Raw genomic sequence first — 15,615 nt, 5'->3', positions numbered from 1 at the left:
AGCAGGGATAGGGAGGCAATGAAAGCAGCACAGCAGGAGGTAAAATGCTGCATGAGGGAAGCTAAGGACAGCTACAGGAGAAAGGTGGAGCAGAAGCTGAAGGAGAACAGCATGAGGGAGGTCTGGGAAGGTGTGAAAACCATCACAGGCCACAATACAAAGACCAGAGTCGTTGAGGGGACAGTGGAGAGGGTGAACGAGTTGAATGACTTTTTCAATTGGTTCAACCAGCCCACGTCCCCCCCACCCTCTCCCTCACTGCAGCCATCTCTCCTTCTTCCCTCAACACACCTCACCCCAGTCATCACAGCAGCCCCCTCCTCCCCCACCTCAAAACAGACTCCTCCATGCATTACTGCAGACCAGGTCAGAGGTCAACTGAGGAAGCTTCACCCCAGGAAAGCAGCAGGCCTGGACAAGGTGTGTCCCCGACTACTGAAGACCTGTGCTGCTGAACTGGGTGAACCACTCCAACGCATCTTCAACCTCAGCCTGCAGCTGGGGAGAGTGCCAACCCTCTGGAAGACATCATGTATCGTTCCAGTTCCCAAAAAGAATTGGCCCAGTGAGCTGAACAACTTCCAACCGGTGGCACTCACTTCACATCTGATGAAGACGTTGGAGCGGCTCTTCCTCAGCCTCCTCAGACCCCAGGTACAACATGCCCAGGACTGTCTGCAGTTTGCGTACCGGGCAGGTGTCGGTGTGGAAGACGCCATTCTCTACCTGCTACACCGAGCCCACTCGCATCTGGATAAGGGAAATGGCACAGTGAGGATCCTCTTCTTGGACTTTTTGAGTGCCTTCAACACCATCCAGTCCCTATTGCTTCAGGACAAACTGAACAGGATGCGAGTGGACCCCTGCCTGGTCACCTGGATCTCCAGCTACCTCACTGACAGGCCGCAGTACGTCAGGCTGAAGGACATCACGTCTGACACTGTGATTAGCAGCACCGGAGCACCCCAGGGCATGGTGCTGGACCCTCTACTCTTCACCCTGTACACCGTGGACTTCTGCTACAACTCAGAGCTGTGTCACATTCAGAAGTTTGCCGATGACACAGCCATCATTGGGTGTATCAGTGATGACAGAGAGGAGGCGTATAGGAGCCTGGTGAGGGACTTTGCTGTGTGGTGCAACAGGAACCATCTGCAGCTCAACACCTCGAAGACCAAGGAGCTGGTCATTGACTTTGAGAGGTCCAGACCAAGGTCACGACCAGTTCTGATCGAAGGAGTCAAGGTGGAGGCTGTGGATTCCTACAAGTACCTCGGGCTGTGGCTGGACAGCAAGCTGGACTGGACTTGTAACACCAATCACTTATACAGGAAGGGACAGAGCAGGCTATACTTCCTTAGGAGGCTGTGGTCCTTTAACATCTGCAGGAAACTCCTGTGGATGGTGGTCACCAGTGTCCTGTTTTACACCGTGGTGTGCTGGGGGGGCAGCACATCAAAGAAGGACACATCCAGGCTGGACAAACTGATCAGGCAGGTCGGCTCTGAGGTCAACATGAAGCTGGACTCTCTGGTGACGGTGGCAGAGAAGAGGTCTATGGACAAACTATTGAACATCATGGACGATGCCAGTCACCCTCTTCACACCGTCATGAGCAACCAGAGGAGCCTGTTCAGTGACAGAATGCTCCTTCCCAAGTGCAGGATGAACAGACTTAAAAACTCCTTTGTCCCTCACGCCATCAGACTGTACAACTCCTCTCTGGGGGGGAGGAGAGGTAACAGGAGGACAGAGGACGGGAAGGAGCAGTAGCCTAGCCTGACAATAAGCAATACCAGACAATGTGCAATATAATGTGCAATATCTCTCCTGACGCCGCCCCCCTTCTCCCCACCTTCTTCCCCCCTCCCCCTTCCTCTCTTCCCCATATCTTATTCTTTTTATATTTGTATATGTAAATACTTAATTTATTTTAATTTATCTAGAAGTTTTCTCTATTTCTTTTCTCTGTTTATCTGTAATGATGCTGCTGGAATCTTAATTTCCCTGAGGGAACCCGCCCAAAGGGATCAATAAAGTTTTATCTAATCTCTAATCTAATCTACTGTTAAGGAGGGAGTCAAGAGGGCTGAAAATGCCAGAAACTCCCAGCTTGCTGACAAGAGAGCTAGGAGGAAAGCAAGGGCAGCCACTGCCAGTCAACCATCCTCCTTTGTTTGCAGCCAGTGTGCAAGAGACTGTCACTCTAGAATGGGACTCCACAGCCACTCTAGGAGATGCACATCCAACCCCTAGCGCTACACCATCGTCTCACGAGATGAACGGATGCCGACAACGGATTAAAAAACCTTACCTTGATCCCTGTCAGCTGTCCAATTTTCGCCCAATATCAAACCTCCCCTTTATCTCCAAGATCCTTGAAAAAGCTGTGGCGCAGCAGTTATGCTCATATTTACATAGGAATAACATCCATGAAATGTATCAGTCAGGATTTAGACCTCATCATAGCACAGAAACAGCTCTGGTTAAAGTAGTAAACGACCTACTGTTGGCGTCTGATCAGGGCTGTGTCTCGCTGCTTGTGTTGCTTGACCTTAGTGCAGCATTTGATACATTGATCATTCCATTCTTCTGGATAGACTAGAAAATGTTGTGGGAGTTAAGGGAACGGCCCTCTCCTGGCTCAGCTCTTATTTAACTGATCGTTATCAATAAGTTGATATAAATGGTGATATTTCTAGACGTACTGAGATAAAGTTTGGTGTTCCACAAGGTTCTGTCTTGGGTCCACTGCTTTTTTCTTTATATATGTTCCCTCTGGGTGATATTATTCGTAAACATTGTATTAGTTTCCACTGTTATGCTGATGACACACAGTTGTATGTTTCTGCAAAATCTGATGAGAGACACCAGCTTAATAGAATTGAGGAATGTGTGAAGGACATTAGACACTGGATGCTTATTAATTTCCTTCTGCTTTAACTCTGACGAGACTGAAGTACTTGTACTCGGACCACATGCAGCTAGAAGTAAGTTTTCTGATTCCACAGTGACTCTGGATGGCCTTTCTGTTTCTTCACGTGCAGCAGTAAAAGACCTCGGAGTGATTATTGACCCCAGTCTTTCATTCGAAACTCACACTGATAACATTACCTGGATAGCTTTCTTTCATCTCAGAAATATTGCTAAGATAAGAAATTTAATGTCACTACATGATGCAGAAAAACTAGTTCATGCTTTTGTTCCCTCCAGGTTGGATTATTGTAATGCCTTACTGTCTGGATGTTCCAATAAAAACAAGCTGCATAAACAAGCTCCAGTTAACCCTTTATGACCCGCCATGCCTACTTAGATCAAAAGGTGCAGGCAATCTGCTGGTACCTCGTATAGTGAAGGCTACATCAGGGGGCGGAGCCTTTTCTTACAAAGCCCCACAGTTATGGAACAGCCTTCCAAGTAGTGTTCGGGAATCAGACACAGTCTCAGCGTTTAAGTCTCGGCTGAAAACATATCTGTTTAGTCAAGCCTTGTGTTAATGGTGTTTATGAGGTAAAGGTGTAGATCTGGAGGATCCCCAGACAGAGTGTTTTGGTAAACTGGGATGTATGGATGCTGTCAGTCCTCACTCGCTTGCTCACTCGAGTTTGTTGACGGTGTAGTGGCTGCTGCTTTATGTCCCGGGGCCCCTCATGCCTGTGTTACCTTCTGGCTCTCCCCTTTTAGTTATGCTGTCATAGTTAGTTGCCGGAGTCCCTGCTTGCACTCAGCGCAATATGTATACTGTTCCTACTTATTCAGGTGACATTGGGCATACCTAACAACCTGTGTTTTCTCTCCCTCTCTCTCCCCCCTCCCCCCCAAATCTGTCCCTCTGAGTTACATGTCAATCTTGGGATCGAGATGCTGAACCTCTTCTGCTCCTCGGACCTGCCTGATCCATCCTGGTGCCCTGTGTCTGGCTGGAGTCTCATCACATCGCTCCTGTGGAGGACGGCCCCATGTGGACAGTTGAAAGTCACACTTGGAAGACACTCTGGACTCTTACAGTAATGCTTTTATGGCTGTGGACTGCAGTTGACTTGCTAACTTTAGGACTGCAGTTGTCATGAACAGTTTTGCACTCAAGCTTCCATCAATGAAGAGTTTATAACATCAACCAAATTGACTTCATGTTAAAACTGTTAATGTTATAGTCAGGCTGTCTGTTGTTGCCCAAATGAGGATGGGTTCCCTTTTGAGTCTGGTTCCTCTCGAGGTTTCTTCCTCATGTCGTCTGAGGGAGTTTTTCCTTGCCACCGTCGCCACAGGCTTCATCATTGGGGATAGATTAGGGATAAAATTAGCTCATGTTTTAAGCCATTCAAATTCTGTCAAGCTGCTTTGCAACAATGTTTATTGTTAAAAGCGCTATTGATATTTTCTTGACTATAATAATAATAATAATAATAATAATAATATACTTTCCACATAATAAAGCACTAAAGGGTGTAAAAATGGGAGAAATTTATTTTGCTTCAGTTTTTCCCAAAAAATGACAGAATAAAGTGTTTTCAGTGTCTCCCATAACCCGGTACAGAAAGTATGAAGCGAAACAGGATGCTACATTACAATAACGTTACGTTTTATAAATATTCAGGGGTTTCATACTTAACATCTTGCACTCACACGTATCACTGTCATGTATTCTTTGATTATCCTGTATTATTATATCCCGTCACATTGTATTAACATTATATTCATGATATTTTCAATCAAAATTGATCTAAAAGCCCGGAACTCCAATTATGGAATATACCTCGGCGTGATGTCACAAAGGAATCCCATGTGGCGGAACGAGTGCCATCTGGAGTAAAATGTGGTTTCACACTGATTGTGAAAATGTGGGTCATAAAACAGAAGCACAGATCAAAAAAGATCAGAAGTTGAAATGTATGCAATGTCAGTTGAAGAAACGAAAAGGTAGAGAAAGAGGCAAGAAATTGTAAAATAGATGAATAAATAGTAGTTAAGTTATATGTTTTGACAATAAAACAACTAAACAAAATATTTTGTTTTTCTTCTAACTTTATTTATCATGTGTGACGGGACGGGTTCAGCTATCCAGGAGGGATAAGTAACATGGTGTAGTGGTTAGCACGGTCGCCTCACAGCAAGAAGGTCCGGGTTCGAACCCAGCGGCCGGCGAGGGCCTTTCTGTGTGGAGTTTGCATGTTCTCCCCGTGTCTGCGTGGGTTTCCTCCGGGTGCTCCGGTTTCCCCCACAGTCCAAAGACATGCAGTTAGGTTGGCGTGGGGCGGCCTTGGGCTGAGGTCCCCTTGAGCGAGGCACCGAACCCCTGACTGCTCCCTGGGCGCTTTGGTGTGGCTGCCCACTGCTCTGGGTGTGTGTGTGTGTTCACTGCTTCAGATGGGTTAAATGCAGAGAGGAATTTCACTGTGCTTGAAGTGTGCATGTGACGAATAAAGGGTTCTTTCTTTTCTTCTTTTTAAATACCGAGTAATAAAACGGTGGATGCAACGGATGTCTCTGTGAAACTGGAACAAAAAAGGAAAGATTATACATGGTGTAAAAATGTCACAAAAAATGGTATTGCGGGACGGAACAGCATATAAAAACCCAGAAGGCAAATATAAGAAAATACGTGACACCACATTAAAATACGTGATGGTTTGTTCCGTCCTGTCACGATAAGTAAATAATTCATCCTGATTAAGATTCAGTTTATGTGGAAGCCACTAGGCGGCGCAGTAAGAGAATAAACGTTATGACAGTAAAGCAGACCCTCCAGGATTTCGCGATGTTGCGATTTGCAACTTCAACGCAAATTCAACCAATCCCCGCGAATCCAGGGCGAGGTTACAATTATATCCAATCACCGCAACTTTCCTGCAAATTTGACCAATCATTGGCGTCGTCTTGAGGTGACGTCGACAAACTACCTTCCGCCTTACTTCCAGTGTTGCCAGATTGGGCGGTTTACCGTTCAAGTGCATTTTGGCGGGTTTTGAACATATTTTGGGCTGGAAAACGTCAGCAATATCTGGCAACACTGCTTACTTCCGTGTTTCCGTTCAAGAGAAGCAGCATGTGCGAGTCAGTGTTTATGTAGGCTTAAATTCTGTTACTGAAAGTGTGTTATGTTTACAGTGAAGGACTGTGTGCACTTTATTTTTTTTACTTAATACAGGAAATTAATGGATGCCAATGTTTTTGCCAAAATGGTATTTTATTTTCCATTGTTTAGGCAGCTTCAGCATCATACTGTGAGATTCTGTTCAAATTGTTTTTTTCTTCTATGAAGCCTGAGCCATTTATTTTATTAGTTTATAATTATTTATTTAATTTAGTCTTCAGGAGAGACTGCCTGCACACAGTGCCAGTATTAATAGTTTTTTTTTTTCTTACATGAAAGCTGAGGCATTTATATTATATTTTAAGGTAACTTCATGTTGTGCTGTGAGGTTCTCTGCACTTTAACTTTTGAACCAACAGGTGCATTTGGATAAGTAAAGCCTATTTTTCTGCATTTTTGTAGTCCTGGTAATCTTTTATATTGATAAAGTTGTTTATAGGACCATTTCTCAGTGTCTTTGTTTTGTTAATCAATTGTTTTTCAGTAATAACTTAATATTTAACATATCACTCAATTTTAATCACAAAAAGAGAAAATCGCAACAATTTCTTGCAACTTTCACTTCCTCCCGCAATGTAATCACAACAAAAACCTAAAAAACACCGCAACTTTCATCGCAATTTTTTGGAAACCCCCTCCGCAACATCAGACATTTTAGCCCGCAGCAATCACAAAAAAAGGCCCGCGGAATCCTGGGGGGACTGGGTAAACCGAGAACATGCTTGTGTCAAGTCAAGTTTATTTGTTTCGCGCTTTTAACAATAAACATTATCGCAAAGCAGCTTTACAGAATTTGAACGACTTAAAACATGAGCTAATTTTATCCCTAATCTATCCCCAATGATGAAGCCTGTGGCGACGGTGGCAAGGAAAAACTCCCTCAGACAACATGAGGAAGAAACCTCGAGAGGAACCAGACTCAAAAGGGAACCCATCCTCATTTGGGCAACAACAGACAACATGACTATAACATTAACAATTTTAACATGAAGTCAGTTTCGTTGATGTTATAAACTCTTCATTGATGGAAGCTTGAGTGCAAAACTGTTCATGACAACTGCAGTCCTAAAGTTAAATCAGGGCTTAATCGGGGCTTGTGGTGTCTGCTATATAAAACGGGGGGTGGTGCAGTGTATAAACTGAGCCACTAGATGGCGCTAGTTTGCTTTACGGTTATTCTCGGTCTCTTTCCCACCGTCGTGAAAATCTCTCCACACAAAGCCCTTCACACGCCACTGCACCATGTGCTCATTCATCAAGCCCCGGATTCACTGCCATTCACGCCACTCATCACGGCTCCGCCCCAATAATCACACAACTCTCCAGGTGGGAACTCACTACAGAGGTAAAACTGTTCACACACCAATCAGATCAGATCAGAGGGTCAGGGGTCACTTCACTCGTTCTGGAACAATCTAACAATAAAGACCTGAAGGGAGCGGAAGAGGAAGGAGACAGATGAGATTTGTCTAACTCTAGTTGACCACGCCCGCGACCACGCCCACGTCCGTGAAGGAAGCTGGACACAGAGAGCAGTGGCCTCAGTAATCCACACCTTCAGAGAGGAAACTCACAGTGCTCTCTACTGGACCTCTGCACTGTTAGTGCTGTGTGTGTGTGTGTGTGTGTGTGTAATAAAAGCCTCTGTTTACTGAAGTGCAGCAGCTCAGATGTGAACCTGAGAGGAGCAGGACAGGCTGAGACATGCCCAGCATCCACCAGCTCTTACATCAATAATCCTCTCCGAGGCTCGCTCACTTACAGTAAGAGTGTTTTACTGCTCACCCACACCGTGTTCTCAGAAGGAGAATACACTCTGCAGGTCACACAGGTCCATCACACAAAACACTCCGCAAACCTGAATCCTGGGTGGAAACGGAGGGAGAGTGTTTATAGTGTGTGTGTGTGTGTGTGTGTGTTCAGTGCCTGATGAAGGATGAATCAGACAGAAATCAGCAGAAAAAAAAATTTATTGGAGATAAAAGAATCAGCACCAGCACGGAGATAAAACACACACTGCAGAACAACACTATAATTTAACATGTTAAAAAATGTAAATACAAAACTGTACACATTTTTACAATTTAATATTATTTACAACTGTGTTTCTTACACACTGACACTTACACACACACGTTAGTGTGATATAAAACTGCTAGTAAAGGATGTGTGATCATCACAGTCACTGTGTGTGTGTGTGTGTGTGTGTGTGTGTGTGTGTGTGAATGATATGGACACATTCAGGATGAGGTTCTCTGGTGGGTTCTTGTGTTCACTGGAAGCTCCACACCTCGAGCACCTGCACGCTGAAGTCGTGATGTGGAGACAGAGGAGTGTTACGGAAAGTGTTACAGGAAAACGTCGAGCCACGGAGAAGATCCGAGTCTAACCACAACCCGAATGGCCCTCTGCACACACACACACACACACACACACACTGATCAGGTCCTCTGCACTTCTGTACATTTTACATGATAAAAAATCTTCACAGCTGTAACACTGATGTCCTTTAGATTAAAATATTCCTGAATGATCTTCCTCTAATAATCTTATTATCTGATATCAGCAGTGATCTGATTATCAGTGTTCATATAAACAGCACACTGACACATCAGATTACACCGAGTACTGGAGTTTATTAAATCTGTTGGGTTTCAGCTCAGTAATCAGATTATTCAGTGAGTTTAGAATTAAAATCTGATTCATTTCATATTTCTATAAACAACATGTGTGTCTCTGAACACACACTGAGCTCGGGTTGTGTGTGTATAATCGTGTCTGTTGATAAAGTGCACTGACGTGGTGTTGGTGTTTATCAGGAGATAAAAGTGTTCCATTCAGCAGAAACTGAAATCACATGTTTTGTGGTGATGATAATAAAAGAACCTGATTATTGATTATTGATTTCTGTCTGAAAACACGGAGTTGAATCAGATTACTGACGTCAGTGTGATGAAGGGACTCACCCTCCCGCTCCGAGCTGCAGCGAGTCGAGGAACCCTCTCACAAAGTACGAGTTCTCTCCACTCCACTGGAACATCTACACACACACACACACACACACACACACACACACACACAGATTAATCATTTCATCGTGTGTGTGTGTGTAAAATGATATAAAAGCAGGAGTGTGAGGAATGATCATGATCATGCTGATTCACTGATTCATTCACTACGTTTACATGCACATAGAGAGAATCGAATTTCTGCCATTGCTCGACTGAAATTGAAGTTCAAAATGCCATGTATACACCTTAATTCGGCTGAAATTGAACCGAACTTGATTTCTCGGAATCGAGCTACACGACCTAGTTTATGCGATTTCTTCCGAGCTACTTTGTGCATGTAAACCCTATCGAGCTAGTTGTCGAGCTACTTCCGGAAGTGACGAGTGACGAGACCACAAGCGGGAAACACAACAGCCTCGGTCGGCATGACAACGAATCATGACAACGGCATGAATCTTTTCTTTTTGTGGCATTGTTTGCACTGTTAAAATTTAGCTCACTTACTCTATCACCAAATACATCTGTACAGCTGTTACATAGCTGTGAATTGTGTACATAAACAAGTCACTGTATTTGTGTGTGTATATATATATATATATATATATATATATATATATATGTCCAACATCTGAAGAATGTCAATAAAAACAAAACAATTGACCTTTTTGTGTGTTTATTAAGACATAAGTTAAATTGTAAGCAAAAAAAAAAAATTTTTTTTTTGTAAGCAAAAAATGGACTTTAGAAAAATATTATTGTGCAAAATAAGTTGTCTTACAAAACAGTGGTCTGCGCCGGACAGTTTGTAGCCATACAGTCTGTTAGAGCAAGCCGAACAGCTTGAACACGGAACTGCTAGTGTTGCCAGATTGGGGGTTTTAAGTGCATTTTAGCGGATTTGAACATGTTTTGGGCTGGAAAACGTCAGCAGTATCTGGCAACACTTTAGCTCTTCTTCATGACGACAACCGGAAGTGTACCAACACGATGGGGCGTGTAGCGCCACGTGTGGCTCGGGTGCACAATGCACCTCGGGTGCACAATGATTCATACCTTAAACTTGGGGCTGAATGTGAAGAGGAACGTTTCCCCAGTTCCGTAGCAGCAATCACTCACTCTGAACGAGTCTGAGGAAAATGCCCCGAATACCTACACACACACACACACACACACACACACACACACACACACACACACACACACACACAGGGCGTGAGTCAACTGAACTGTACAGATTGTGTGTGTGTGTGTGTGTGTGTGTGTGTGTGTGTGTGTGTGTGTCTACCTGGTTGTGTGTGTCTTGTATCAGCAGTAGTACCGGTTGTTGGATTTCTGTTGTTTTCCTGTACAGGGTTTTCAGGCTGGTGCCGTGAATTTCTGTGCTGTAAACCAGCTGCCAGGGAGAGCACTGAACACGAGCTGGGAGACGTGGAGCTAACTGTCACACACACACACACACACACACACACACACACACACACACACACACACACACATTCATTCATTCAGGTTAAAATGAACCATTTGTATAAAAGTGTTCTGTAGCTGTGTGTTTGCACTGCCGTGTTTTTTGGGCCGTGTTCCAAATCTCTGTTTGTTCCCTTCGCTCATGTAGAGACAGAATCCTGTAGGTTTACCGAGTCAACTTTGTGCAAATCAGTTCCTTCAACACTGTGTGTGCACCGGATTTCATTTTCATCAAATCATCCAACTTAATAATGGAATTTGATAACAGGATGCTAAAGTTATAAATTCAGAACCTCGTTAAGAGTCTCGTTAAGAAGGCGAGCTGAGTGGATGCAGATGTGTAAAACACACTCAGCTGCTTCATACAACACTTAAATTTTAAAAAATGGAATTAACAAACAGATTGTTTATCTCATCTCATTATCTGTAGCCGCTTTATCCTGTTCTACAGGGTCGCAGGCGAGCTGGATCCTATCCCAGCTGACTACGGGCGAAAGGCGGGGTTCACCCTGGACAAGTCGCCAGGTCATCACAGGGCTGACACATAGACACAGACAACCATTCACACTCACATTCACACCTACGCTCAATTTAGAGTCACCAGTTAACCTAACCTGCATGTCTTTGGACTGTGGGGGAAACCGGAGCACCCGGAGGAAACCCACGCGGACACGGGGAGAACATGCAAACTCCACACAGAAAGGCCCTCGCCGGCCACGGGGCTCGAACCCAGGACCTTCTTGCTGTGAGGCGACAGCGCTAACCACTACACCACCGTGCCGCCCAGATTGTTTATGTCCCCAAAAACACATTCGCTACAGTTTACGTGACTCCCATACTGCTCCACCCCTAACCACACCCACAGACACAAACACCACTCACTCCTGTGCACTCGAGCACTGAGCAGGTGGTGGAGTGACGCTCACCTTCTCTATGTGATGCTCCCTGATGATGTGACTGTCCTGCTGCAGCACAGGAAGTGTGTCCTCAGTGTCCTCATCCTCAGATATCAACACACTTGGAGAGCTGTACACACTCTGGGAACGTTTCTCCTTCCTCACCATGATGATCTGCACAGGACGAGAGGGAGGCCAACATTTAATCCAGCACATGAGCACATGTCTCACTGCGTTACGGCCAATTTCCCAGGACAACAATAAATAATAATAATAATAATAATAACAACAAGAGGAAGTCAGAGGGATGAAGATGTTTGCAGTTCCTCCACTGACCTGCTCATGATCATGCTCATGCATGTAGAATGTGTTATAAATGCATTATAAACATGTACGTGAGCGTTGTGGATTCGGTGCATTAATATTGGCACACCACACACAGTATTGCACAATGACATGTGGCCTGAAACACTGCATTCATCCAGATTTAGAGACGTGGAGCCCAAGTCGTGTAGAGGACGCTCTCCTCTGAACAAAGATATGTGGTGCATGAAATTAAGATGAATTTAAAATGAAATGAAACTTGCTTTGGCTCTTTGCCCTCACCTGAACATACGGTTCCTCACAGCCTCTGCAGAAGAACAGGATCCTTATGTTCTCCTCGGTTCTCTCGCTCATACTGACCTTGTGTTTCAGTAACATTGTAATATAATACACTACTGTGTGTGTGTGTGTGTGTTTAGTGCCGCAGGGTTTCAGTTGTGTGAATGAAGCACCAACGTCTCTGTACTTTATACCCTTCCTTCCGCCCACGCTGCTGTTGACTGGCTGGTTTCTCCACCGGTGTTTTTCCTGCCGTTTGAGTGGCTGTTATTTGTCTGAGAGGTTTATGTGATTTACAGTAAACGGCTGGAACACACCAAGCCCACAGAGAGGAAATGAAAGTGAACAAAACAGTGGGGGGGGGAAAAGAAGAAGCATTGTAGGGAGGTGTGGGCTGAATAAGTTTTGGCATCTACAGTTTGACTGAGTAGAAAGTGGAGCGTGTCAGTGATTAGTATGTGATTGAGATCAGGTGAAGCACAGACTCTGGAGTGTGATGCAGTTTCACAAGAATCATAATGTGATAACATCACAGCCTGCGTGTTATTGTGATTTCTAATGAAACAGGGACTCCGCTGTGTGCTGTAGAGGAACACAGGAGAGTGTTAAAGCAGTTCAGCGTTCAGCGGAACACCACAGCGTGCTGGAACTCTCTCATCTGATTGGTCAGAAAGTTGCAGTGTTTCTGTATAACCGCTCAGGAGTTTCAGCTGGAACACACACAGTTATTTTATATTAATGCACTCGTTATCTGATACATTATGGTTTCTATAGTAATGGCTCATTCACAGGGGCATGTCCAGCAGACGCTCCACTGATAATAAACAGATTTTTAGAAATCACTGATGGTGAAGTTTTCCTTAAAGTAAAGAGACGTTTATTTCTGTATCGTTTCTGTAAGGAGTCTCCAGTGTGAGTGCTGTGTATCAGTCAGAGGTGAAGCTGGAGGTTTAAGTTTTCTGACGTCTTCAGGACAGAAGAGTTTACGGTTCTTTACAGTTTCTCAGGAACATGATGGAACAAGCTGCAATTTTATTTTCTCTTATTAACTTGAACAGAGAGAATAAAGAGAGTCTGGTGAGGGAACAACTGTTTATCGCTGCTATAATGTCAGTGAGAAACAGGAACTCATTCATTTCACTGAACATCCACTATATTAAATATAACTACAGTATAAACAGATTAAAAGTGTGACATGTCGTTCAATAATAAATTAAAAATTGCACTTGTTACTCGTTATGGTTTAAAAGGAATAAAACACTTCACACTGTTCAGTTTTAGGAAAATAATCATCTTCATGGTAGTAACAGTAACTCCGCTTCACACCACACCTGTGTGGATTATTTTTGTATTATATCTCAGGATATTTAACAGTTATTCCATGAAATCAAGTCATACGTGAGCTGATAGTCGATGCGTTGTGAAGCACCGAGTTGTCTATAATCCATGTGCAATGAGATTGAGTGAAATAACTGTTTTATTCTCTCCACATTCACTGGATTTTGAGAAACAGAGCATTTTTATTTTTATTTTTCACAAATTCGATAAATAAAAACTTTATATAAAATGTCCGACAAAATCATTTCTGTTTAGAATGTAAACAAACTGACGAAATGACAGGAGCAACTTGTGAAAAATGCAATAATAATTATTCTTGAAAAAAAATATGCATTCTTGCCATCAAATACTTTTATTCCATATTTTGTTACTTTTTTTGTATTTTGGGGGGTTTTGTTTTCGAGTAGGGTTTTTATTTCGTTCTTGGTCGGTTCAGCAACATGCTCCACCATTTTGTTTTTCTCTATTCACGGTATATGAGCTGATATCCTAGTAGTAGAGTAGCCAATCAGAGCGCACAATTGCTCAGATCCAGTGAATGTGGATAGAATAAAGTGTGTTATTCCAAACTTAATGAATATTAGTTATATGATGAGAGCTGGACTCTAAATAATTTAACATCTGTTTATTCTGAAGTAGTAAAATAACATGACTCACTTCTCACACTTTCTTCATAAAAACAACTGCAGAACTTTAACAATTTTAAAACTGTTCTGTAGTGTCACTTTATCTATTTATTTCGTAAAGTATCATTTACTCCAGGATAAAAAGGAAAATGTGACATGGCGTGATGTGTACTGAAGAAGTGAATCGTGCAGAGAAGAGAGAGAGAGAGAGAGAGAGAGAGAGAGAGAGAGTCTGTAGACTTTGGTGTGTTTATGACTTTAAAGCCAAAATCTCATCTCATCTCATTATCTGTAGCCGCTTTATCCTGTTCTACAGGGTCGCAGGCGAGCTGGATCCTATCCCAGCTGACTACGGGTGAAAGGCGGGGTTCACCCTGGACAAGTCGCCAGGTCATCACAGGGCTGACACATAGACACAGACAACCATTCACACTCACATTCACACCTACGCTCAATTTAGAGTCACCAGTTAACCTAACCTGCATGTCTTTGGACTGTGGGGGAAACCGGAGCACCCGGAGGAAACCCACGCGGACACGGGGAGAACATGCAAACTCCACACAGAAAGGCCCTCGCCGGCCACGGGGCTCGAACCCAGAACCTTCTTGCTGTGAGGTGACAGCGCTAACCACTACACCACCGTGCCGCCCCTTTTGTATCCCGTTTACACTAAATTATCGTCCAAACGCAGTGTAACAGGAACAGAAGAGGTACAGACTGGTACTAATGAAAGACTTTAGTGCTAAAATTATAATAAAAAATAAACCACATCCTCACATTCCAGTGTTCGGGATCCGAGCCTCTCAGCAAGCTGTCAATCACAGCTAGTTTTTCCTTATCGGCCAATAGCAAGTCGCGCCTCCTGTGGTGTTTCATGTACGTGTGTGGAGACCACTGAACGAAGAATGTGTAGAGATGATCCACTCTGAGGGAAACATAAGACTCATTCAGACATTTATTAATGTACAAGAAACACTATATGACCAAAAGTATGTGCCCCCTGACCATCACACCTGTGTGTTTCTTCCCCAAACTGTTCCAACAAAGTCTGAAGCTCACAGTTGTACAGAACGTCTGTGTTTGCTGGAATGTTACAGTTTCCCCTCACTGGAACTCAGAGTCCAAACCTGTTCCAGCAGGACGATGCTCCTGTACACACAGTGAGCTCTATGAAGACGTGGCGTGTGAAGGTTGGGGTGAAGAACCCGAGTGTCCTGCACAGAGCCCTGACTGAACACCTCTGGGATGAACTGGAACGTCGTCTGCACCCCAGACCTCCTCACCAACATCAGTGTCTGACCTCACTAACGCTCCTGTAGCTGAGTGATCACAAAACCCCACAGCCACGCCCAAAAATCTAGTGGAGAACCATCTGAGAAGAATGGAGATTATTATCGCAGTAGAAGAGAATACATCTGGAATAAGATGTTCAACAAGAATATATGGGTGTGATGGTCAGGGGTGCACATACTTTTGGTCATGCAGTGTATTAATATCATCAGCCCAAAAATCCCAAAAATGTCACCATGCTAATTTCCTATGGGATTTAATACAATCAGCTCCAGAATGATAAAATAACA

General features: G+C 43.8%; 1 protein-coding gene across 1 annotated transcript; it reads right to left on the bottom strand.

The window, feature by feature from the left end:
* Nucleotides 1–8,046: 8,046 nt before the first annotated feature.
* LOC132868051 (nuclear receptor coactivator 7) lies at nt 8,047–12,318 on the bottom strand. The gene is made up of 6 exons (XM_060901026.1): nt 12,075–12,318; nt 11,499–11,642; nt 10,391–10,543; nt 10,159–10,254; nt 9,061–9,134; nt 8,047–8,502 (listed from the first exon to the last, which is right to left on the bottom strand). Exons 1-6 carry the CDS (start codon nt 12,168–12,170, stop codon nt 8,367–8,369), a joined length of 699 nt encoding a protein of 232 aa, XP_060757009.1. The 5' UTR covers nt 12,171–12,318; the 3' UTR covers nt 8,047–8,366.
* Nucleotides 12,319–15,615: the final 3,297 nt, after the last annotated feature.

This window comes from Neoarius graeffei, chromosome 19, assembly GCF_027579695.1.
Source record: "Neoarius graeffei isolate fNeoGra1 chromosome 19, fNeoGra1.pri, whole genome shotgun sequence".
Classification (NCBI taxonomy): Eukaryota; Metazoa; Chordata; class Actinopteri; order Siluriformes; family Ariidae; genus Neoarius; species Neoarius graeffei.
Note: the sequence above shows the minus strand (reverse complement) of the source record. Positions and strands in the feature narration are given on the sequence as shown.